General features: G+C 32.9%; 2 protein-coding genes across 2 annotated transcripts in view; both read right to left on the bottom strand.

Annotated features, from left to right (window-relative positions):
- Positions 1 to 25,153, bottom strand: part of LOC125843977 (uncharacterized) — a 621,631-nt gene that overhangs the window by 63,592 nt on the left and 532,886 nt on the right. The window lies entirely within an intron of this gene.
- LOC125843965 (sulfite reductase 1 [ferredoxin], chloroplastic) lies at positions 549 to 5,632 on the bottom strand. The gene is made up of 8 exons (XM_049523172.1): positions 5,336 to 5,632; positions 3,851 to 4,630; positions 3,471 to 3,767; positions 3,112 to 3,309; positions 1,648 to 1,782; positions 1,454 to 1,570; positions 1,199 to 1,357; positions 549 to 1,051 (listed from the first exon to the last, which is right to left on the bottom strand). The coding sequence occupies exons 1-8, from the start codon at positions 5,513 to 5,515 to the stop codon at positions 842 to 844; spliced, it is 2,076 nt and encodes a 691-aa protein (XP_049379129.1). The 5' UTR covers positions 5,516 to 5,632; the 3' UTR covers positions 549 to 841.

Genomic DNA, 25,153 nt, shown 5'->3' on the forward strand with positions numbered 1-25,153 from the left:
TAAAAAAAAAAAAAAAAAAAACTGAACGAACCGGACCAAAACCGGAACGGAACCGGGACTAACCGGACCGGACCGGTAAATCCCGATTTCCATCCCGTTACCCCTCCCGGACCGGCACAATACCGGATCGAACCGGTACTATCCGGAACCGAGACAGAATCGGTAACGGACCGGCACAATACCGGATCGAACCGGTACTATCCGGAACCGAGACGGAACCGGTACAGGTACCTCCCAGTTCCGTTGCCAGCCTTACCCCACATTGCTGATGTAAATTGATCATAGTAGAAAATTTGGTGGAAGCATATACCATTTGGAAATTGATTAGTCCAGACAGATTTCCAGTCTTGACAAAGCAAAGTACAACCATCAAGGCATTTGGTACGATAACTATGACATACTGCTCTGTTGAGATTATTGCTCCGGCAACATCACCTCACCACAACATGTGGAGAGATTCTTTAATCCACACACCAGGGCCGGGAAAAAGTAACAGCTCCAACACAAATAAAGAAAAACGTCGTAATGTAAAAACGAACTGGGACATGTACTGTAAAAAGGCACCCTTTCAAAAATTAATTTGAAAGAAAATAAGATACAGGCCATTATCAGATTTTGTTTACTCATGAAAAGAAACTGGAAAATGAACAACGAAAAATAGAAAGGAAAGAAAATGCAGTGTACTGTCAGGTCTACAAGTGAAGTACTACAAAAGCTTGCAGAACATTTATGTCAAAATTCTCCACTTGTTTCAGCCAAGCATTAACAAGATCAAGACGTAGTCACCAGTTAAATCTCCTTGCATTATCTTTGCTATTTTGCAACACAAAAGATGACTTGGTCAGTCCATGCTTTTCCCATTTTGTTGGGAAGCAACATAATTGCGAATTACATCAATCGCCAATTGATGGGCATTCTTATTTTGTATTCTTGCAAGTGCATCCATGGCTTGATACGTCTCTTTATCAGCAAATAGCTTTAAGTTATAACGAGATGATGACTCAGGGATGCCATCCCATTTCTCAACCAAGTCCCCTAGTTTCTCAAATCCCTATATGAAAATTACAAAAGAAATCTTATATGATTCAGGTTCCTCATTCGCAGAATTCCAGAATGAAACAGAAATGGTGTTTTCAGTTTCAATCTGATTTGCTTTTGACAAATATAATGTTTAACTACCAGAAGAACTGTTCCTTACCAAGCGGTTTGAGAACTCCCCAAATGATTCTTTTGAGTGTCGCTTTCTTTTCCAATAGAAAAATAAAGGCTCCAGAACTTTTTCAAGATCTTGAACCTTAACCTTATCCATGAAAGTTCTTGCCAATACAGTTTGATTGGGAGTTCCACCGAGCCAGATCTAAGAAAAACAACACAATTAGTTTCACTAGATCCCACATTGTATAAATATGGAACACTACAGAAACAAGTCAATAGACCTCCAAAATTCAACTACCTGATAGCTGTTTGGACCATCTCCAACCAATCCAAGTTCAGCCATGTATGGTCGAGCACATCCATTGGGACAACCTGTTACCCTTATGACAACAGATTCATAGAACCTCAGACCAACCTGGAACCACGAAGGTCAATTCATTCAATGTGCACCACAAACCGACAGTACAACAGAAAATTTTAAATACTTCATACCTTATCAAACATAGCTCTAACGCGCTTGAGGATGTCAGGTATTCCACGCTCAGCTTCAGTTATTGCTAGAGGACAAAGTGGAAAAGCTGGGCACGCCATTGCTGTTAGATTGAGAGGATCCACAAACCTAGGTTGCTTTTCAATGAAAAATGACCATGATTACCAAAGTGGAATACCATAATGAAATGCTAAACACAAACTATAGGACAGATTATATTGGACAATCAGGAGAAGTTAGCAACTTCCTATTCTCTACATTTTACGCAAGGACTATCAAGAAAACTAACGGAAATTCACATCAGCTTCATGGTTCACCTAGGCCATCCTATAAAACATAAATACCACTTCATTCACGTTAAGAAACAAGCAGTCCAAATTTTCGAAACTCGCAAATATATATATAAAGAAGTGACAAACCTGCAAGTACAAAGTTGGCAAATTTTCTGCAGGATGTGTACCTCAAAAAAGTTATCAGTCTACCGTCAAGGTTATAACGTTCAATTGACCGTCATCCTCCAGACCGACCATGTTTTTGGAGACGGAGGGAGTAGTAAAAAGTAAAATAAACCAAATGGGGGAGGAACTATCAAACAACTCAGAAGATTTCTAGGAACACCATCTACGTTAAGCAGTGGCGGAGGCAGAAATTTATTAAGGGTGTCCAAGAATAATGGTGTCTAGCTATCAAAATAAAACAAAAAAAGGCGGAGGCAAAAATTTTACTAAGGGTGTCCAAGAATAATGGTGTCTGGCTATCAAAATAAAACAAAAAAAATATTGTGCTATCAGAGGTTCGAACACAAAACTCCTTCATTCAAATGGACACCCATTACCACTATGCTAAAGGCATAGTTTTTGTCGAGGGTGTCCAACTTAAAATATATATCCTTTAAATGTAAAATTTGATATATATACAACGTAATTTTTCGTCGAAGGGTGTTTAGTCGGACACCCTGGGGTGGCTATAGCTACGCCACTGCGTTAACATGTGTTGAAGTGTGTGACCATCATTTAAAAGCTCAAGTTGTTAGATAGAGGCACACTTCTAAGTTAATTATGTCTTCAACACGCTCCCTCGTGTGTGGCTTGATTCTTATTAATGAGCCAAGCACATGGAAAAAAAAATGATGATGGGTGGCAGTGAGACTCGAAGCAGGACGCCAGGACCTGCACCTGCACCAGCTTTGATACCATGTTGAAGTGTGTAACGATTTCATCTTAAGTTGTTAGAGAGCACATTTTTAGTTACATAATTATGTCAACAACATGTTTATACTTTTTCAGACTGATTACATTCCAAAAGCATTTCTTTAGTTAAATGTACATTTTTTGTGTATTATGGCATTCCATATTCATGAACAGCTCCAAAGACACTGCTCTGCATAACCTTTTTCTACTTATTGAGAAAGCTCAATCACTTATTCATGGAAAGCATATAAGGATCAATTGAATACTTAGCCTTACCAGCAAACCACCCTGTGCAAGGACTGTGGTGATGGAGCGCTTCCAAGATTGCCGAATATTGCTCAAGATAATATTTTGGTTGGGTGTGAGACGCACATTCAGATTATACTTCTCAATAACTTCCCTGAGTGCCTTCTTCATCTCTCCTTTTACACGACCATTGTCAACATGTAGACCACAAAATAAACTACCGTCTCCCTGACAAAATTATTTGAAGACATGGAAAAATCTGAGAAAGTTAGTTTAATGGGAATGAAAAGATTAATAAAGCATATCACTGTTAAGAATCACAATTGGCGCTACAACAGAACTCATTGTCAGAGATGAACATTTGATGAATTCCTTCAACAGACACTAACCTGTTCATGCCATCCCAAGTAACTTTTAAATTCCCATTGAGGCAATTCACGGCAGGGTTCAAACTTCTTTCCATAATACTGTTCAGTGACAGATCGGAACTTCTCAATCCCCCATGAACTGAGTAAATATTTCAATCTGCTATACCTGCGATCATCTCTTCTCCCATTCTCTCTCTGAGTAACAACAATAGCTTTAACTGCATAAAGTATATCCGCTTTAGGAACATAACCTAATGGCTCAGCCAGACGAGGAAAAGTGGTTTCCATCCTATGAGTTCGTCCCATACCACCACCTACCTGCAAATGAAGTCGAGGATTATACTAGTCCTTATAGAAAGCAAAAGAAGTAAGAGACGAGAATCTATATATTTCCTTCTTACATATATATTGAATCCTTGAGGCTCTCCATCCTCATCAGATACAACAACAACACCTATGTCATTCGTGAAAATGTCCACTGAGTTATCACTAGGCACAGTAACTGCAATTTTGAACTTTCTTGGCAAGAACTGAGTTCCATAAATGGGTTCAGGTGAGTCAGGGAAGTTTGTTCCATGGGAGTTATCATTTCGAGCTTTCACAACTTCAGGAGGTTCTACTGTCATAAATTTCTCCCCATCCACCCAAACGTCATAGTAAAATCCAGACTGAGGAGTTAAAAGTGCTGCAATGTTATCAGCGGTTTGTTTAGCAAACACATAATCTTTTTTTGCAAACGGGGCAGCTGGAGCAAGAACGTTCCTATTGAGGTCACCACATGCACCAAGAGTTGAACCCATGTTGTGGATGATTGTACTCATTACTGTCTTTAGGTCTTTTTTCAAGACCCCATGCAGCTGAAAGGTCTGTCTTGTTGTCAAACGGAGTGTCCCAATCCCAAATTGGTCAGCAAGATCATCCATGACTAAGTAAAGTTTGTTTGGTACTTCACCACCAGGGTTCTTTGTCCTAAGCATAAATGAGTATGATCTTGATCCACGCTCGTCTCTGTTGTATTGCATATAGCTTCCATGGAACTTGATCAATTGTGTTGCAGCCTCATTGATGTTTGGGGCATCATTAAGAATCTCCTCATTTAGAGGATATCTTATGAAGTTACTCTGTTCTTTGAAGATTTCAACCTTACTACGCTTGGGCTCCACCGCAGCTGGCTTCGCTGGCTGCAAAAGATCAACAGATACATCACACTTAACAAAGCTCTATCACCCACACAGTATAATGGAAAATGACAGAATTCCTCCTAACTGTGAGGCCTAACAGAAACATAAATCGCAGTAGTAATGCATCTCACAATAACTACCAAGCATCACTTGAAGCAACACAAAGCATAGAACCCATACAGAAAATTCAATACTTTCACCAGCCATAAGAAGCATCATTCTAGACTCAGGGAATTTTATCCCTTACTTCATAGAAGATCCCAATTCTACTATGGCAACCCTACCCCCTACCCCCATGAAAAATGAATAACGCACTCAAGAAAAAAAAAATCAAATAAATCCATGCAGAACAAAAAGATAGCAAAAGGCGGCTAATTGACAGGGACAAAAGGCAAATTTACATTGGATAAGCAAAACAAAGGAAACAATTTTTAAAAAATGAATTGTATACACATAAGATAATTGAAATAAAATCACCAAAAGAAAAACCCACATCTGCAGTTCAATCAATGCTCAATCGAGCCACAACAACAACAACAAAATGCATTTCTATAAAAAAAAAATTAAAAAAAGAGAATGGAAAAGGCGGCGGAGACTAAAAAAAACATTTTTCATATCAAATCGGAGGAATTAATCAATGCGCAATATCGAGCCGGAACAGAAAGATTTCAAAAAAAAGAAAAAAAAAAGTTGTATCATTTATACCGTAGATACAGCACGGACAATAGAAGTAGAATTGGAATGAGAAAATGAGCGATGGATACGTCTGCTAAGCAAAATCGAATTAGAGGTGCTTTTCAATCCATTGAACCTCTGAATTTGTAGCTTCGGGTTGGGGTCATCGACGGCGGCGATATTGATCGCTGCTCCAAACGACGTCGTCATCCGTAGCCAAAATGGGATAAAGAAAGGTAAGCTAGGGTTTTTAAGAAATGAAGAATTTTGTGAAAATGGCGGAGAGAGTACACAGATATTTGAGCAAAAATACTTGGGTGGTGAAGATGAAAGCCAAAGGATTGATGGCCCTTTTTTAGTGCTGAGTCACGTGCTTGGCACGGGGCAGTATCTTTAGTTTCTTCACGCGCCCTTATTTGGATCTGTTTCTACACGAGCTAAAAGAGTTTCCTTTAGAAAGCCTCTAAAAGCCACTACCTAATAATAAAATTTAAAGTTAATATTGGACAAATAATATATTTGTTAAATAGGGATGAATGTGAAATGATATCTTGTTGTCAATCTCATGTAATGAACTTGTTTTAACTGCTTGGGGTCTTACAAGTGTTATTGTATTCATTGTGGGTTGTGATTGTGTGATATTGATGATTCTCGATTGGCTCGAGAATAACACGTCTGGTACATAATATATTTATTGGTAGGCTCGGATACCATTTTTGATACAAATTTTACATTGGTTGGTCGAGTACCACACCTTGTAATATGTTGATTGTTCTTATGTGTGTTGGTTCCATGAGGTGAATTGAATTTATTCATTGTGATTATGTTGATCATGTTTCATGTGGCTATTAAGGCAGATTGAGACCTAAGAGTTTTGTTTACTTTTACTGACTTGGGTTATACATGTGTTGTCCTATTTTGTTAGTTATAATTTCATGTTCATGTTTCGTATTTTTAGAGTTAGTCGATGATTATATCAGTATACTACATTTTGTGTATTGATATTACATTTGCTCTTCTTTTTTATTGAATATAGGGCATATTACTGCAGTTGCAGCTGCTTCACGACTCAGTTGTGATTCTCACGTTTCCTGAATTTAAGGATGAGTTGCCTCTTCTAGACTGTCATGGATTCATCTTTCCTATCTAGTCCATTTTTGGATTTAGATTTATTTTGTTTTAGAGTCGCATTCCTATATTCTAGACTATGTTAGATGTTTTGGTACACAACTTTTAGATTAAGGAGAGTATTCTGCAAATACTTCATGTTAATGATTTCAGCTATGAACCTTGACATTAATTGATGAACTCTTACTTTTACATGTTTAGTTGGTTATGTATAGGCTTGGTGATTGGTTCCCCACCGAAAACTTAGTGTAGGTGTCTGACAATTTAGATCGTGACAACTATTTAGTTATTCCACAAAATTGAATTTTAGATATAGTTACATTTATTATTCTTTCTTGTTTCTAAACAACTTGTAGACTCTCATACTTGTATACTTTAAATCTCTGAGATTTTTTTGTACTTGTGTAACCAATTTCAAGAATTTTTTTGTTCTTTTTTGTGTTTGTTATGATTTTGAGATAAAACTTGATTACTAGTAATATTTAATTGAATTTTGCTTATTTCTGCCTTTTGCTACTCTTAAATGATTATGATGAATGAAATTTGTATACATAAAATTTCAAATCGTGACAACTTTAAATAATAGTCATTCATGTTATCTAATCTCAAGAGTTCATTTAGATATTTATTTTATCCTCTAAAATAATTATATTTATCTTTCTTCCACCCCCCACCCCCATCCCCTTAATATCATCATATTTTTCATGTTTTAAATTGTTGTGAACTTATACATGAAATAAATAATATACTTCTAAGTTAAGAAAGAGTGAGAAGTAATAATCAAACAAATTAAATGACGTTTAATTATGAAACAAATGAGCAGAATAAAATTAAATTTTTATTGCTCGTATTTGTAATTTTATCACATTTAAAAATCAGAATTCAATTTAATTACGTCATTGAGCACGAAAGAGTGAAGTAACTTTATAAACATATATCATACGAAGGCAATAAAAAATAAAAATAGATTTTATAAGAAAAACTTTAAAAGTAATCTATTTATTTGGTTATTATAATTTAAAATTATATCTTGTGAATGACTATCGGAATATAAAGATATATATACACGATGAAGAATAAGAGAAAAATGACACCTAAACAATAGATTACAATACTTACCAATAAAGGAAAATAGTTCATAATTTACTGTCAACGTGTGCGCTGCTCATAATTAATATTGAATTAGAAGATACTTTTGTCATTTAATGATTTTCCACTTTACACATGCATCCTTAATTGTAAAATAAACAATAAAGAAGTAGCCACAATACTTTTTTTTTTGTAATTAAATAATTATATTAAGTAATAGTAGCCACATTTTAAAAAAAGTAATTAAGTTAATTAAATAAAATAAACTCTTGATAAAATTTATTTATGTTATAAAAATAATAGTATAATCCATTTTCGTGTAAATAACATTTAGAAAGTAAAATAAAAATCAATTAACAGAAAATGGCTCGATCAAATCAAGTCGCTCATGCCGCAAACGACAAAGAGATGGATTCTCAAACTAAAGAAGTGTTGGCTATCATTGCTTATTTTTAAAGAGATGGATTCTCAAACTCAAGAAGCTAATGCTGAGCCGATAGAGATTGGAGTCAAGTCTGTAAAGTCTGTAAGGCTGAATCGAGTAACTTAGTTTGTGGTGCAGCAACCTATGATCTCAATCAATTAATCACATGTTTTTTTAATGCAAAAATGGTGTGATATAAAAAATAACTAAGTCAAATAACTTTAATAAATAATTTTAGCATAATTGTTTTTAAAGTGATGTATCACATGAAACACTATAAAAAGAATTATATTTTCAACACATAAAAGTTTTAAATTTTCTTTTAACTCATGCTAATTGGTGTGACTTGAAAATAAGGGGAAAGATGAACTTTAAATTTTAGGTGATAATTTGGACAAAAAATTTATGAAATTTTTTCAGATAAAAAAATTCTACATTTTAAATATTCAACATAATATCATTGAATCGATGCACAGACTATTATGTACTTATATATATATATATATATATGAAAAGAGGAATATGTTATACATGTGATAATTGATATTAAAAAAAAAGGTGAAGGTGATTAATACATAATATTAAAAAATTTATATTAGATTTTTAATAAGATAAAATATTGTAATAGATAATTTTTAAAGATAGATATAAATTATAAAAGAAAAAATTAAACTTGTTTTTATCAATAAAGATTGTGGTGGAATAGTAAATACTCTTTCATTCTTGATTAAGCGGTCTCGGGTTTAAGTTCCCTTTGGTATGAAGTCGCCTTTGTTAGGAAATGTTTTGCTTGAATTCAAATTTAATTGGATCTCAATACGGGTATCGGATATCGGTTGGAAAACCAAAAGAAACAATAAATTGTTTTTCAATTTTTCCATTGGTGAATTTAAAATTAGAGAGTGGTAGCGCGTGAACCATGCGAGTGGGCTAATATGTAGTCAAAGACAAATAAGTGAAATTGCCCTTTTGTTCTCTTTTTTAATTATAGTAATTATAATTTAAACAATAAATTAATATATTTTGGCAAACAAAGTGGACTCTTGTGGGGACTGATAGGTACATTGAATCTGGACAATATTAAATTAGGGAATCTAGCAAGTGATTATTTCATCAAATACGTAGATGCTAAAATGAAGTTTTTCACATTTAATAAAACTAATTTAGGGCCGCCACCACTCTTTTTTTCCTTTTTTTTCTCTTGAACAGAACGATGCATTAAGTTATCGTTATAGTAAAATTGGAAAAAGAATTGAATTATAAAAATGCATAGTAAAAACAGTTTTATCCTACAATTATGCGAGAGATCATTTCTATAGATCGTAACATGTTATTAAATCTATGATCTTCTACTCATATAGCAACAAACTCGTACTCCCTTTCTTTCTTTTGATTATTATACTCACACAAAGTTTTATTGAGTTGTTGTTCACGTACTCAATTTGTCACGACCCAGACCGTCGTGATTGACACTCACACTAACCCTCCGGTGTTAGAAACATTTATATTAATTAGCTAACCAACTAAACCAAAATACTAAGGCATTTAAGGTTACGAAAGCAAGTTTAAATGACTAAATACTGAAGTTCCCCTAAACTTCCAAAAGATCTAACAACGAATTGCGGAAATTAATGCCTAGAACCTAAAAGTCAATGTACCAAAACTCTAACAATGAACCAAAAGTCTAAACAAGAAGGGTTACAACCCCAAACTAAAGTACTAACAACTAACTAGAAAATCTAAGTCCAAAATGTGGAAATAGACAGAAGGAGAACTCATGGCAGTCCGGAAGAACTGACTCACCCTTGAATTCGAACGACGATCACTAATCTTCTAAGCGAGATCTGTCAATAGCCGCTTGAAGATGCCTGTACTCAACAAAGAAAGAGCAAGTGCAGTATCAGTACACAACCACAGTGTACTGGTAGGATCACGCGACTATCCTACTAAGTGCAACATACATAAGTCAAGACAACAATACAATAACATGCATATATTGAACATATACAATATCACCAACAATTACGAACAACGAACAGTTTCACAATTCTCAAATATCACGGTTAAATCAAGTCATTGATCCTCTCAAGGAACCCAAACTCAAACTGTTAGTATATCGGAACGTGGTACCCGATCCAATGATTATGTCGAAACATGGCAATCGATCCCATAATTATGCTGAAACGTGGCAACCGATCCAAGTTAGTGTGTCGAAACACAACACCCGATCCATTGTAACACCTCGAAAAAACTAGTAGGTGAAACTAGAGCCTTACAAGTGTGTTTGTTGAGTTTGATGTGGAATTTTAGGTTGTGAAATGAGTTCCCGAGCTTAAGTTGAGGGTTTTAGGGGTTAAACATCAAGGTATGACTCCCCAAGGACCAACCAAGGGTCCTTAAGGAGGACCCTAAAGTCTAACCCCAAGGGTGCTGCAAAGAGCCCAAACTGCCAAATTTTTCATGACCTACAAATGGGACCTACTGGGAGTAGGTCTATCCACGCCCCGTGGAACCAATCCGTAGGTCAAGGCCCCAAGATGTCAAGTTGTTGAACCAAACCACGGACCTTCAGGACGGGGCATGAGGCCATCCACGGTACGTGGGTCAAGGGGCGTGGATCACACCTAGAAATTTGCCTAGGCTCAACATTAAGAGGCAATGTGGTAAATTCCTAGGATGGTTAGTTAAGTTAAGGGTCGGTTTATTTTGATTAATTAGAGTTATTTAAGGCTTTTTAAACTATTAACTACCCTTTACAACTCATTATTCCCAAAAACCCAAAATAGAAACTACCCCCTCTCCAAAATAATTCTCTCTAGAAACCTCCATTGGAGAAGAAGAAGTCAAGGTTTAGAGCTCAAGAGTTCATCTTTCCCACTCAAATTCATGGAGTTTCTTCAATCAAGGTATGGTAGTTTTCATCTATGGATAGCTTTCACCCATAGAGTCCCTGCAAAACATGATTTCAAAGCTTTCAAATGCCCCAAAAAGTTAGGGTTTCAATCTAAGTCATGGGTTCGATTTCAAAACATTTTCAAAGGTTGATTTATGACGAATTATAATTGAATTGAGAAATTAATGTTGATTTATGATGAAATTCCCCCATGAACCCGTGATTCCCCCAAAATACTAAATTGTGAATTTATGATTTGGGTTGATTTATTATGGAAGCATGTTAATTGATTATGTCTATATTAATTGAATTATTGAATCATGATATTCCCCTTATCTAATGTAGTGTTCTAGATGTTTGGGTTGAGATTGATTCATAGCCTTGGAGGGCAAATTTATGAAGGTTGATATATAATCATGATACTATGTATATGCTTTGCGATTTCAATTAAACTAATGTGATCATGTCTAGAATGCAATTGTGTTATTATTGAAAGGCTATTCTCAATTATACACTTATAAATTATGATGATATATGAGAAAGGTTTCTTTAATGTAATGTTACATCTTGAATTGGTAGGCTTAGGGCATCATCGTCTTGTGTAAATGAAAGTGATCTTGATTGATGAACCTTGAATTGGTAGGCTTAGGGCATTCTCTTCTTGTGTAACTAACGTATCTTGACTAAATGAACATTGAATCGGTAGACCTAATGGTGGTAGCCCTTTCATACATGATTAATGAAGTATTATAAGACTTTGTCTTGAACCGGTAGACCTAATGGTGGTAGCCCTTCATGATGAGTCTAGGAACTAATATAATGATGAACCTTGAATCGGTAAACCTAATGGTGGTGTCCCTTTCATGTGCTAATGATGAACCTTGAATCGGTAAACCTAATGGTGGTGGCCCTTTCTTGAGGATTCAATGAGCTATCCTAATAATGTACCTTGAATCGGTAGACCTAATGGTAGTGACCCTTTCATGTGTAATAATGTACTTTAGGTCGGTAGACCTAATGATGGTAGCCCTCTCAAGTATAATAATGTTAATGAAAATGAACTACTCTATGAGAATGTAAGCTTAGCACTGAGTGAATATGGTAAGACGAAAGCTCTCCCCACATTAGGTCGGGTTTCAATGAACATCTTTCTTATCCCATAACTATGAGCCCACATAGGTTATTAGCTAGTGAATCTACCTAAGCTAAAATGTTACCGGTCCTACCTTAGGCAAGTAGATCAACCATTTACGGTGTGGGATAGACACCGAATTTCAATGGTTTGCTCACATGGTCTATATCGGTTAATGCTTATTCCCATCATGTGAGATACGTGCTATGGTTATTCAAGAGGTTCTATGAAGTGTGAGTGGTAGTATGGGATGTCATCCATGTATTGCACAAGTAGGCTTTGAGAGGGCTATAGTGTGTTCTCTAATGTCTTAATGTCTAATAAAAAAAAATGTGTTGATAATGAAGCTAATGAGAATGTTGACTTAAAGGCTTAATGTAATGATAAATGCTTAACTTGGAATGTTATTATAAGTTACTTTCTTTGTCATGACTTGTTAAATATGAATGTTCTTTATCCATGATTGTTGACTAAAGGTGAGAATGAAGAATGGTAAGTACATCTATGGTGGCCTCAAAGTGGTACTTAGCATGAATGGTAGTATGAGATGACATTCCTACATTGCACAAGTATGACTTAGAGTTGTCTTAGATAATGGTTCTAATATGCTGTAATGACTTGTATGTTGATGTCATATGCGTTTGTACTAAAAGTTCATGATGTTTTTCAAACTTGGCATATGCACGGTTTTCAACCAAAATGTCCTTTTAAGCATGATTTTTGCATGGCTATCATACTTGGTACATTTTTGTGCTAACCTATATTTCTTCTACGTTTTTCTACAAAGTGTAGGTTCCGGCGTTTGAGGTGATTTTTTCTAGTTCAAGCTTGGATAGACTATTCTCCAAAGCTTGTGGTATGTCCTCATGGATCTGAGGACAAATGTTATGTTTTCGTTTCATTCCTTTTATTGTATTAGACTTTCAAATTTCCTATTGTAAGGGCTGTGACCCTATTTTGAGACTTCGATTGTAGTAGATGGTCATGTGAGACTATGTCTAGATTTCGTTGTTTTAAATAAAGTTTTCGATTGTATGGATTAAAAAAGGTTTAAATTACATACCATTTTTCATAGGTCTTATGTTATGAATGTTATGAGGCTTGTATGAGGCTCTCTGGAGTCTTGTACGTCGTGACACGTCCGGGGTGTAGGCTCAGGTCGTGACATCCATTCAACAAGCCACAATTACAATCACAATCACAAGTATATTCTCATAATCATACAATCAAGTCATGATTCATGGCATTCATCATTCATATATCCTCATTTACAATTTATGTGATCATTAATGCAACATTCACATACATACATGTAGGGGTGTTCACGGGTTGGTTTGGATCGGTTATTGGTCAAAACCAAAACCAAACCAACTTAATCGGTTTTAAAATTATCAAAACCAAACCAAACCAAATATAATATACATTTATCGGTTTGGTGATTATCGGTTTTGATTTGGTTTGGTTCGGTTATTCGGTTATTAACCATACACAAAAATAAAAGAAACAATTCATTTAAAATGTGAAAAAAGTGACAACAATCCATTCAAAACGAAAAATAGTTAGAATGACTTAAATTACTGAACTTTCGATCACTAAATTTACTATCAGTAAAGCTTTAAAATTCACTATATTGGCCTAGAAGGAAGAGACAATAACATTTTCAGTCCCACAAAGAATTGTTATTGAAAATGTTATAGACACTCATATACATGAAATCAATAAGATAAATGTTTCATCTTGGGCATTTTTGCTTTCAATAAGTAAATTATAAAGAAATTTTAATGAAAATATGTATAAGATCTTTAAAATTGTTTATAAAAACAATATATTAAGTATGTATATTAATAAAATATATGTATATAATTCAACGGTTCGGTTCGGTTATTTCTTCGGGTTTTTTCGAATAAAACCATAATCAAACCAAATACTATCGGTTTTCAAAAATCTAAAACCAAACCCAAATAAAATGGGTTTTATTTTATCGGTTTGGTTTGGTTTTTCGATTTGGATCGGTTTTTATCCAAACCGTGAACACCCCTACTGATACATGTATCATAATGAAGCAAGAATAAACATATACCACACAATCATAGAATCACAACCATCACCTACCTCGAAACAAGCTTGAAACCCTAAGAAACTTGATTCTTCCATTTCTAAATTCGTTCTGCTTATTCTTGGTCTACAAACAATCAATATAATACGGGAATCAATAAACAATCACTAATTACCCGGATTACTAATAATTCTAACAACCCTAGATCATACTCATGATCCCACGACCCAAATTAGGGCTTTTCCCACCATAATTCTCATATCAAAACTCTCCTCCATCGATATTTACCCATTAGATTACGTTCTACAGATCGAAAACGGATTTGGGGAGTTAAAACCTTATCTTTAGCCTTAAATGGTGGAAAGTTGTCAAGAATCGACTGGGGTTCGTCTCCTTACTCTCAAAGTCGAAAAGTACAGAATAAAGACATTTTGGGGTTTAATTCTGACTTAAGTCGCGTCGGACCCACCACGACGGTCCTCACCCTGGTGGTAGAAATCCCGCCCCGACGACTTGCACGGAACCAGTGAACTATTTTAATAATTCCAAAACCCCCATTTCACAACACACCTTCAACCAACGACACTCAAAAAATACTCGTTCACGCTAAATTCAATTCTGGGAGTTCTACTCGCCCGAATTCAATTCTGTAAAGTCGTACGGGTTCCTTAACGTCTTAGTTATCCACTCATGTAATCAAAATCATAGTTAGATCACACAATTGCTACCAGATTTCCCTAGACCTCACAGACTCCGATTTCGTTCAAATCTAGACCAGGTTGGAAAATCTCAAGATACTACGAAAAGTTTTCCGGCCCAAAATTTTTTCTCGTTGGCTTTTCTATAACGACGGGAACAGATCGTTACAGAGTTTATGATAATTAGTATAATTTTTTATTTTGTCTTTCAAAATCACTTTAATTTTCACGATCATTTTAGAAAGTAAATTTCTAGTACCTATTGTTTAATGATGTGATAGCTACAAATCTTTAGGGAAAATATTTTAAAATTAATTAGGATCAATCCACCCCTAAATTTGAATCAATTCTTTGACTCAACCCACTTAATTGTTGATTATATAACATGCTATATTAGCTATCAAATTTTACTAAAAAGTTAAAATTATTTATGTGGTTGAAATACTAGCTTCTTAGTTCCTGCAATTGAATTAGAAATCATTTGCAATTACCTAATTAAACCTTTTTTTAAAAAAATAAAATGAAACAAAATTTTCACTTTTGTACAAGAAGTTCATGAAAAAGTAGTTTTCTAACACGTTTTCTAAAAATCTTTTCTATCAGATTGTATTTTTTTCCCCAATCAAAAGTCCATTTCTTGTTGTATGAGAAATAAAGGGATTATAGAATAAAGTTCAAAAAGTTTGTTTCAAAGAATATTAAATAGTTTTTGTACGTCCTCCATAATCTTGTTTCAAAGCATATTAAAAAGTTTTCTTTAACGAATAATATTGAATGGTCTACAAAAAGAGACCAAATTATTTTCTTAATTTGAAAAAAAAAACAGAATAATAATAAAGTATTAAGTAAGTACTACTACATATTTTTGACTTTGACGACATCACTTAGATCAGCAAACATAAACAAGATCGAATATTAATTTAATCATAATTAAGGAGTGGGGACCAAAGCTTTCGTTTTGGGGTCCTTTTATATAAGAAACAAAAATAATTGATGGTCTTTTCTTGTGATTGAAGAACCAAATTTAAAAAAACACGATCTTTTAGTTGACAACAACCTATCTTGTGTTTATTCGAGATCAGAGTTTTTGAAAAAATGGAAGAAATAAGTGTCAAATACACATCTAAATTATTATATTTTTTTAGTTTTGTACCGTAAACTATTGAGAGTGTTCATATCTAAACTATCACTTATTAGTTTAAGAAACACACATCTCTCTTTTGTTACACTCTCTTAATGGTGTGTGTACTACAATACTACTCTCTCTCTTTTATTTAAAAAAATTGTCACATCACACTCCACATGGACAAAACATTCAATCTTGACAAAAATTAAATAAATTGTTGATATTAGTTAAAATTAAAGAATTATTATCCCAAAAAAAATAATATTTTTTTTTTTAAAAAAAAAATTTCTTACCCCACTCAATCATTTCCTCTTCACCATAACCCCCCATTCCCCACCCCTCTTTTTTTTAGTTTTCCCCTCCTTTTTTTAGTTTTTTTTTTTAAAATTTTTATAAAAGTATTTATTTTTTTCCCTTCATCCCCCCGCCCCCCACCACCCCCACTTCAAATAATAATTTAGATACTATTTTATTTTCTTAAAAATAATAATTTTTTTCCACTCCACCTATCCCTCCATTTTCAATTTTTTTCTCACTTTGTGTTAGATTTATACATACCTTTTTAGGAAAGTATTTTTCATTTGCCACAAGATTTTTTTAAAATAAAATTTTTTATTTATGTTATATCCGGCAAGTAGAAAAAAAATCCTAAAAATAAATGTACATATCTAATATAAAACGAGAAAAATGTAAAAGTAAATAAATAATTAGTAGCGAAGGATTAGATAAGGTGGGTAGTTCTTTTTTAAAAAATAATAATAATATCTTTTTTTTTTGGGAATGAGTGGGTGGTTTGGGGGGAGGGGGGATGGGGTGCAGTATGATTTTTTTAAAAATATTTATATAAGAAATTTTTAAAAAATAAAGAACAGGGGGTTATTTTGGGGGTGGGTGGTGGAGTGGGAAAATAATTTAAATTTTATTTTTTAAAAAATTAATTTTTTGGGGGATAGTAATACTTTAATCTTTTATTTTTAATTAATACTAATAGTTTATTATTTAATTTTTGTCAAGGTAGAATATTTTATTTATGTGGAATGCCATGTGTCAAAGATTTTTCAAATAATAGAGATTGTATTACACATACCACATAGATGTGTTTTTCAAACTAAAAAGTGATTATTTAGGTATGAAACTCACACTCCCAATAGTTTAGGTATGAAACTAAAAAAAAGAGATAGTTTAGGTGTGTTTTAGATAGTTTAGGTGTGTTTTTGATACTTGTCTCATAATGGAAAAAGTAATTTTTAAATAAATATATTTTCCTGACAAATACTTTTGAAAAAAATATAGGGAAAAACGTAGATTTTTCTCTAATTGTCAATAGCCTGGTTAAATTATTGGGAAAAATAACACTTATACCCCCAAAAGTAAAATATTTACCCTTAAGTGCCCCATTACTTTCATACCCCTTTTTTATTTTAAAATGACATATATCAAAAAAAAAATTGCACGTTGATGTCATACTAACGTCAGCGCCCACACTTTTTTTCCTCTCTGATACCATCACAGTATATGAATACGCTCTGATTGTATCAAAAAGTAACTGATGTACCCCAAAAATTTATAAGCTAAGACCTAACTTATTATTTATTTACATGTAAGGTCGTATTGGGTGATTTTTAAATTGCTCATATGTGTAAAGGTCAATTCTTTAGTGCGGAATGGATTTGGATATGAATTTAAGGTCACTAGAACCCCTCTAGCACAAAGTTGAGTTGAAAGCTTCCATACAAATTAAGTTATGATGTATGATTCTACTTGGGTCAACTTCAAACAATCATATCTCTTAGAATATAAATAGTTACGTGGTCCAAATTCTATCAAATTAAAGGTATTCGAATAAAAGGATCATTTTTGTCTTTTTACCTCTAAGAAAACCATAAATGAATTTCTGGACTAATTAAAGTCTCAAACCAATCATATTTTCATCTCTTAATCCAACATTCTCTTCTTCCTCAAACCCTAAGGCAAAACCCTAAGGAAAAATCAAAGTAAAAGACTTCAATTCAAGATTCCTATAATCTTTTTCAAGATTCTTCTTCAAGGTAAGTCCTTCTCCAATAATTTCATTCTTTCCGACTCAAATTCTTCCATACATTTATGAATCACAAATGAAAATCATAATTCTTGGCCATAGAGATTTCAAGAAACTAATTCAAGAATTTCAAGAAAGGTTTTCTTGATTGTTTTCCTTCAAGCTAGGGTTTCAAAGCTTCTAATCAAGTTCTTCTTCAAGATCTTACAAGTATGTAAGACTATCATAGTGTTGGATTAGTTCGTCCTCATGCCCTACATCTACTTTCAAATTAGTAAAAGAGTAATTTAGGGTTTTATCCTCAGATTTGAGTTTTTCTTAAGATGAGTTGATTTTGAGATTTTGAGTTCCTGATTCTTTTTGAAATTATATTCCCAAATATTGAATTGCTATATATTATGCATTAAGATTATTGAGTTGATTCGTTTATGTCTACATTTCAGCATGAACCATATGAATTAAGTATTCTTGAGATGAGTAGTATCGTTGAGTTCTGAGTTCTCGAGTCCTGACTATTGAGTTTTCTATATTGTTATTGAGATCCTTGAGTTCATTCGTTCATGTCTATATTTCAGCATGAACCCTATTTTGAGTTATAAATTTTGAGAATCTTTTAAAGCCAACATTTTTATTTTAAACTGAGTTTTTGAGAAAGTAAAGAGAAGTTTGAGAAAGAGTTTTAATCAAGATTTGAGCAAGAGTATAAGGGAACTAAGTATTTTCCAAATGTTTCATTTTTACATGAGAAAGATTTTGAGAAAAGTAACAAAAATTGAGTACAAAGCAATTATCTCTTAAAGAGGGCCTTTTGATTAATTATCTCAACCCAGAGAAAATATTTTTACATTGAGATAAGAGAAACCTTGTTTTCTAAATGAGCAATGAGTACATAAATATTTCAAAGTAGTTACCTCTTTTAAGAAGATAGTTTGAGCAATTATCTCAAACTAGAGAAATAATATGTTTTATACATTTGAGCATGACTATATAAATTAATAGAAGTAGTATTGAACACCGATATGAGGATGAGTTCAAATAACTCAAAATCCTCATAAACCATGTCTTGCCAACATGGGTACATGATCATGCTTTTTGGATGAATCATTATTGCTTAGTGGATCCACTTAGTTGAGGTGTCCTATATTTCGGCACGATATAGGACAGTTCTGACAGTGTAGGCGAGATGTTGTATCATCACGTAGCTCATAGTGATGGTTGTCGGTTAGAGAATCTCCCAAATAGAGTTAAAAGTATATTTTTATTATATCACTTAATATGTTGAGTTCAGAGATGAGTAAGTATTTTGTAAAGTTTTAATGACTTCACTCATTTGTTTCTTTACATTCAGTTGAGTATATATCTATATCTATTGCAGTCCTTTCATTCAGTTATTTACTATTCAACTATATTACATAATCGTACATTCAATGTACTGATATCATTCGATCTGCATCGTTTAATGATGCAGATACAAGTTCTTAGAATCCTCAATAAGAATTCGTTTAGATCACTTCATCTGCTCGTCAGCTTTCGAGTGAGGTCTCCTTGTTTTCGGAGGACTCCAGTTTTATGAGTTGTTAGTATTAGTACCATTTTGAATAGTCATGGGTCTTGTCCCGATACTCATCTATATATAGTAGAGGCTTCATAGATAGACAGTTTTGAAGAGTTATTTTTAATTTAAACTTATGTTTCATACTCAGTAAATTCAGAGAGTTTTGAGATTTATTATACTATTGATTTAGCATTTTTTTAAGTTTGATGTTTGTGTATGCATATGCATGAATTTTTTAAGGATAATGGATCCTATATGAGTTAATATAGAGAAGGAAAACGTGGCCACAACTTAAAGGAGTATGCGATGGATGAACAAAGGAAAAAAATCGGCCTAACGACCTTTGGCGCACTGCTGGCGCAGGGTGTCAAGCCCTAAACTTCAGACGGTAGGCATGGGCGCACTGCTACCGCAGGGCCTGGAACTGCTAAGTGCTAGCCGTGACATCTTCATGGCGCGCCGCCCCATGCCCTCCCCGGTATCCCCGACGAATTCAAGTTAAATTAGGATCCCAAATTAGTTTAGAATCGAGAAATTGTTCCTAAACTCTGTTTATCTTTCAAGCCCAAAATCAATATATGATAAGCTTTTATGCAATTTCCTTTGAAACCATAACTTTACTAAATTATTAGGTTCATGTAATACTAACATGAATAACATTGTAAGATTCGCATGCAAACATATGAATCAAAACCTCAACCATGTTGTCTGAATTGTACTTTCATTTAGGCATATTTTATTGATTAATGAATTGACATGTGCTACACACTTGTCTTTGCCAAATATAAGCCAAATGACAGGTTGTATAAATACAGTTCTAGGTGACTATACAAAAGGCTTTAATGATTGTACTTTATACCTAACAACCACATGTTGGTAATTTGAAACAAGTGTCTTTCCATTACTCATTCCTCCTCCACCTTAACCAAATTATTCTATGAAGTCTATCTTCTTTGGAGCAGCTTCAAAAGTCATGGTTAGTCATATTCAAATTGAAACTTCGTTACATGTCTAATTTCAGTGGAGAGTTGGATTTTACTGAAATTGAAACTCAGCTTGATGTCTTCAATGGTCAACGACTCATACTCAAAAATTTTAGTTACACAACTATTTTTTCATTTTCCCCTTCGTATATGGGTATCCAAGTTGTGTTTAGTTTTCTGCTCTATTTCTTTCTTGATTATCAAGTAAATGCTTACTTTTCAGACATTATTGATATAGAATTAATCTAGAATTTCTTTGATTACCAATAGTCATTCTATCTCTGAAATTATATTCACATTTATGTTTGTTTCATGCTTCTTTAATATAGTCGTCTGATTTTGAATATTGACTTTCCTTTTTTTGCATGTATTTTTTCTTGGTAGACTTTGTTATACATGTAATTCTTTGTTAAGCGTCTTTTAAATGCCCAAATTGTTAAAACAATGATCATAAGAGAGGTGTTCCTAAAACAAAAATATTACTATTAATATCAGGAAGAGAACATTGATACATCCAATATGTTTGATGAAGTACCTTAATGAAAGGTAGCGCATTCCAGCAAGTTTATTAACCTATTTTTTTTTTGTCATACTACTCTCAACATTAGATATTCTATACAGAAAGCATATGCCTTGGACTGGAAAACTGATATCTATATAGATTGATTGAGTTTTCTTTGATTTTATCACCTTGGTTTATTTAGAAGTTGACAATATTTTCACAAGTTACGAGCTCTTTACCGTGTAATTAAAGAAAAAGAACACTGAATAGGAAAAAAATCATCTTCTATTCTAGAGTGTTGTTTTATTTGAATTCTCTGCAAAATAATTTACTACAAAAAGAATCTCATATGGCATAGAGTGGAGAAGATTTTTGAAGTTTTACATTTGATGCGTATATATATATGAAATTTCTCATTTAAAGTAGTAAAGAAACTTATACCTTAAAATGTGGCATAATAACCTATCCTCTTTCATACCCTCTTTATTTTACATCATTTTCTTGTATCAAGAAACGCGTCCACTAATTGGTATTTGATGCACATGAATTGTTGGATTTGTGATCAGTCTAGCAGCAAAGGTAAGCTACTTAGCTCACAAATCATAGGCTTATCACATACCTCTTTTACTTGCCTTTAGAGCTGATACTCAACTTTATTTGAGGGTAATAAATGTGATCTTATTAGTCCTAGTAGCATTCTCTATAACCAGAAATTTCTTCAGAAATGATTTGAATTGCAGTCTTCAAGTGATTCATTGATATATATATGTACATTTTAGTATTGCTAAGGAAGAAATCATGGTGGTCGTTCTTCTATATTGAACAGCTATGTCGTTGGTTGTTCTATTTTTATTATGACTTTACAACATTTAACTTATTGTGTATTTAACTTCCTCATGAAGTCGCAATTAGGAGATGCTATGTGGTGGTTTCTGATTTTATTTTTAGTTGTGATCATTATAATGATAAAAATATTGGATAGATTATGTCAACCTGGATTTAATGTGTTTGGACTTTTTTGCTATTAATATTATGTTTATTTAAATAATAATTGATTTGCCTATAAAATGAAAGGAGTATTTCACCAATTATCCATTTCCATATTTTAACTTCTCTCATGTTTGATAATGTTATCGCGCTTCACTTATTGTAGCAGATTCTGCTGTCATGATATTCATTTTCCCTATGTTTTAGTTAGGACAAAGAGTCCGATGATACACCACAAGTTGTTGTAGTTCTAAATATAACAGTACATCTCAATTGGAGCTACAGTAAGTTTTTGAACTTTTTAAACTATAGTGTTATTTGTCCCTTAACAACAAGGTGGTCACTGAACTAATTTAGTGGGATAATATATAAGCATTAGAACTCATCTTTACACTCTAAATGATATAAAGGGTGTGATTGTTTTTTGTGAAAATTAGGTGTATTTTAATTAAGTTATTGTTTTTTTTGTTTGATTATCAAATTGTTTCTCCTTCCTTTTTCATGTTCTGTCTATGTAAATGTTCTCCTCACCCTGTTAAAAATTCTTTTGTACAACGTGTACATGATTCAATAAATTACCTTCTCAAAATTTTACTTACCTAGATTTTGATTTTTATTCAAGGCCTTCAGTAGCATTTGATGTTCAGTCGTGTCAGTTGGAAATGTTATGTCAAATTCAATAAGACAATAGGTATAGATTTTTAAAGTAATGGAAAAGAATAATAGCTCTGTTAATTCAATGTCCCTAGATCTCAATGACAAAATTGGTGAGACCTGAAATTGGATGTGTTAGTGATGCCCAGATATATTTGGGTTTCTTCTTCAAATTTTATTTTTTGTCGGGGAGGACAATGGTAATGATAATCTCAACCTAACATCGATGACATAAGTTTATTTACTTTTGATGAGTTGTTAGAATCTTTTGGGACATTAAGCATGCTAAGTGAGATAAGACATTCAACGTATTTCAATGAACATCTTTTATGCTGATCTTTTGACCTAACATACTCGAGTAACACACCCTCGGACATGAGATGATCAAATGATCAGCTAGTAATTGTAAAGGAAACATGATGTCATTTAAGATTTAGAAATGAGAAACATGTATTTGCTATTTTTCTACTGGGCCATGTCAAGGATGAGTCTATCGTAGATCGGCCTGTTGATGAGGTGATTGAAAAAACAAATGAGTTTGCTGGTGTTTTTCCTAGCAAAGATTTATTCTCTAGAGAAATCAATATTAATATTCTTCTTTTCCTCCTTTGTTAGCTGATAAATGTTGGTAGTTAATTGAGATTAATTTTGAAGTGTTAACTAATTTCTGGATGTTGATGAATTTAATTTTAAGGTTGGCATGCTTTTAACAGATCCATGTTATTGTCACTTATAGTTTTTCCAATATTTCTATTTTCTATGTAGTCTTATTTCTTGACCCATAAATGAATCGGCATGCAGAGTACAAGTATGAAATTGTGAGATGTTGAAAGATGGAAAGCACATATGTTGCATGCCTGGATATAACATGAACAAAGCATATGTATTAAAGAAAGCTCAAAATGATATGGTTATCGCAGATGCTAGATCCCGTCCATTGTGCTGCTTATATAGTCCTAATCTGACTTGAGCGTTGTAAGAGTTCAATGATTAGATTTGCCACGTGTAAGATATGAGGACTAGCTTAGTCAAATACATGCAAATCTACTTGAATACAATGTATTTAGAATAAATTATGCCTAATTTTAATTTCATATTGCCGATATATGTATCCGAACTTGAGTTTTTTCATAATGAGGAAAAATGAGAAAATGAATGTTGATTGTTTCAGCATTGTTGTGTAGTGTGTGTGTTTGAGGGAGTGAGGTTTCTTGATTAGGGTACCAAGTTTTGTTCTCTAACCAAAATTCTTCCCTGTTTTAGTTAAATCTATTCCTATGGAGCTGCCTGTTCTAGCTTATTTTTCATTTTTGGTGTAAAAACACAGGTGAGTAGTACTCTTCTTTTAATTTTTCATTTTCCTTAAAACAGCTTCAAATGACTATGCAAAACAATCAAGAATTAACCAGGTTTTAAGCTAATATGTTGGGCCTTATATATATATATATATATATATATATATATATATATATTAATTTATGTCATATTATGGAATTTGAGAAGTCATTGAAAATTTTATATGATTTTTAAAATATTTTAAATTGTTAGCTATTGTGATTTGTAGTATTTTTTTTAACATAATTTTGAAAATAATATTTATTACTCTCTTTATTCTAATTTATGTGGCACATGCAGAATTTCAAATATTAACCCTTTTTTATATGTCTCTTTAATAAATTAAGTTGTTAATTATTGTATTTTATAGTACATTTTGAACCTACTTTTTAAAATAATATATGTTATTTGCCATGTCCCAATTTATGTGGCATTAATTGATAGATTTGTTGGAGTCGAGAGATTTATTTTGTTAATTATTGTAATTTACAGTTTCTTTTTCGTCAATTTCAAACAATATATGTTGTTAATTGATATATTTTTTGGAGTCGACTTTTTTTTTAATTAATTATTGTAATTTATTGTTTCTTTTTCGTCAATTTCAAACAATATATATTTATCATATAATCCATTTTATGTGGTTCCAATAGAATTTAGAGAGTCAATTAAATTTTTATATAACTTTTAAATATTTAAGCTGTTAATTATTGTAATGTATAGTATTACTTACATTATTTTTAAATATATTTAAATATTATATGTTACCTTTTTTATCTTAATTTATATGGCATTGATAGAATTTAAAGTGTCAAATAATTGTTAATTATTGTAATATATATAATATGGAGTATTTAAGTCATTTATAGTATAGTAATTAATATATAATATGTAGTTTTTAAGTGGAAGGTGGTGGGGCCCACTTGTATATTTTATAAATATATTGGATATTACTAGTGATTCTTATTGGAACACATGTTGAGGTGTGGTGGTTGGTTATTCCCACTTATATATATACTAGATAAGGGTGCCCGTGCAATATTAATTAGACCTACGTGGCCATTTTTGATTGGTTTGGTAGTATTTGAGAGCAAAAAAAAAGTGCTAAAAGAAAGAAATATTAATTAGCCCTACGTGACCATTTTTGATTGGTTTGGTAGCATTTGAGAGCAAAAAAAAATTGCTAAAAGAAAGAAATATTAATTAGCCCTACGTGGCCATTTTTGATAGGTTTGGTAGTATTGGTAGGAG

Source organism: Solanum stenotomum, chromosome 11, assembly GCF_019186545.1.
Source record: "Solanum stenotomum isolate F172 chromosome 11, ASM1918654v1, whole genome shotgun sequence".
NCBI lineage: Eukaryota > Viridiplantae > Streptophyta > Magnoliopsida > Solanales > Solanaceae > Solanum > Solanum stenotomum.

Coding starts and splice junctions, on each gene's coding strand:
- LOC125843965 (XM_049523172.1), bottom strand. CDS start 5,515: ATGACGACGTCGTTTGGAGCAGCGATCAATATCGCCGCCGTCGATGAC. Junction 3,768..3,850: donor CTCAAGGATTCAATATATAT/GTAAGAAGGAAA, acceptor CTTCATTTGCAG/GTAGGTGGTGGTATGGGACG. Junction 1,783..3,111: donor TTGCACAGGGTGGTTTGCTG/GTAAGGCTAAGT, acceptor TTCATTGAAAAG/CAACCTAGGTTTGTGGATCC.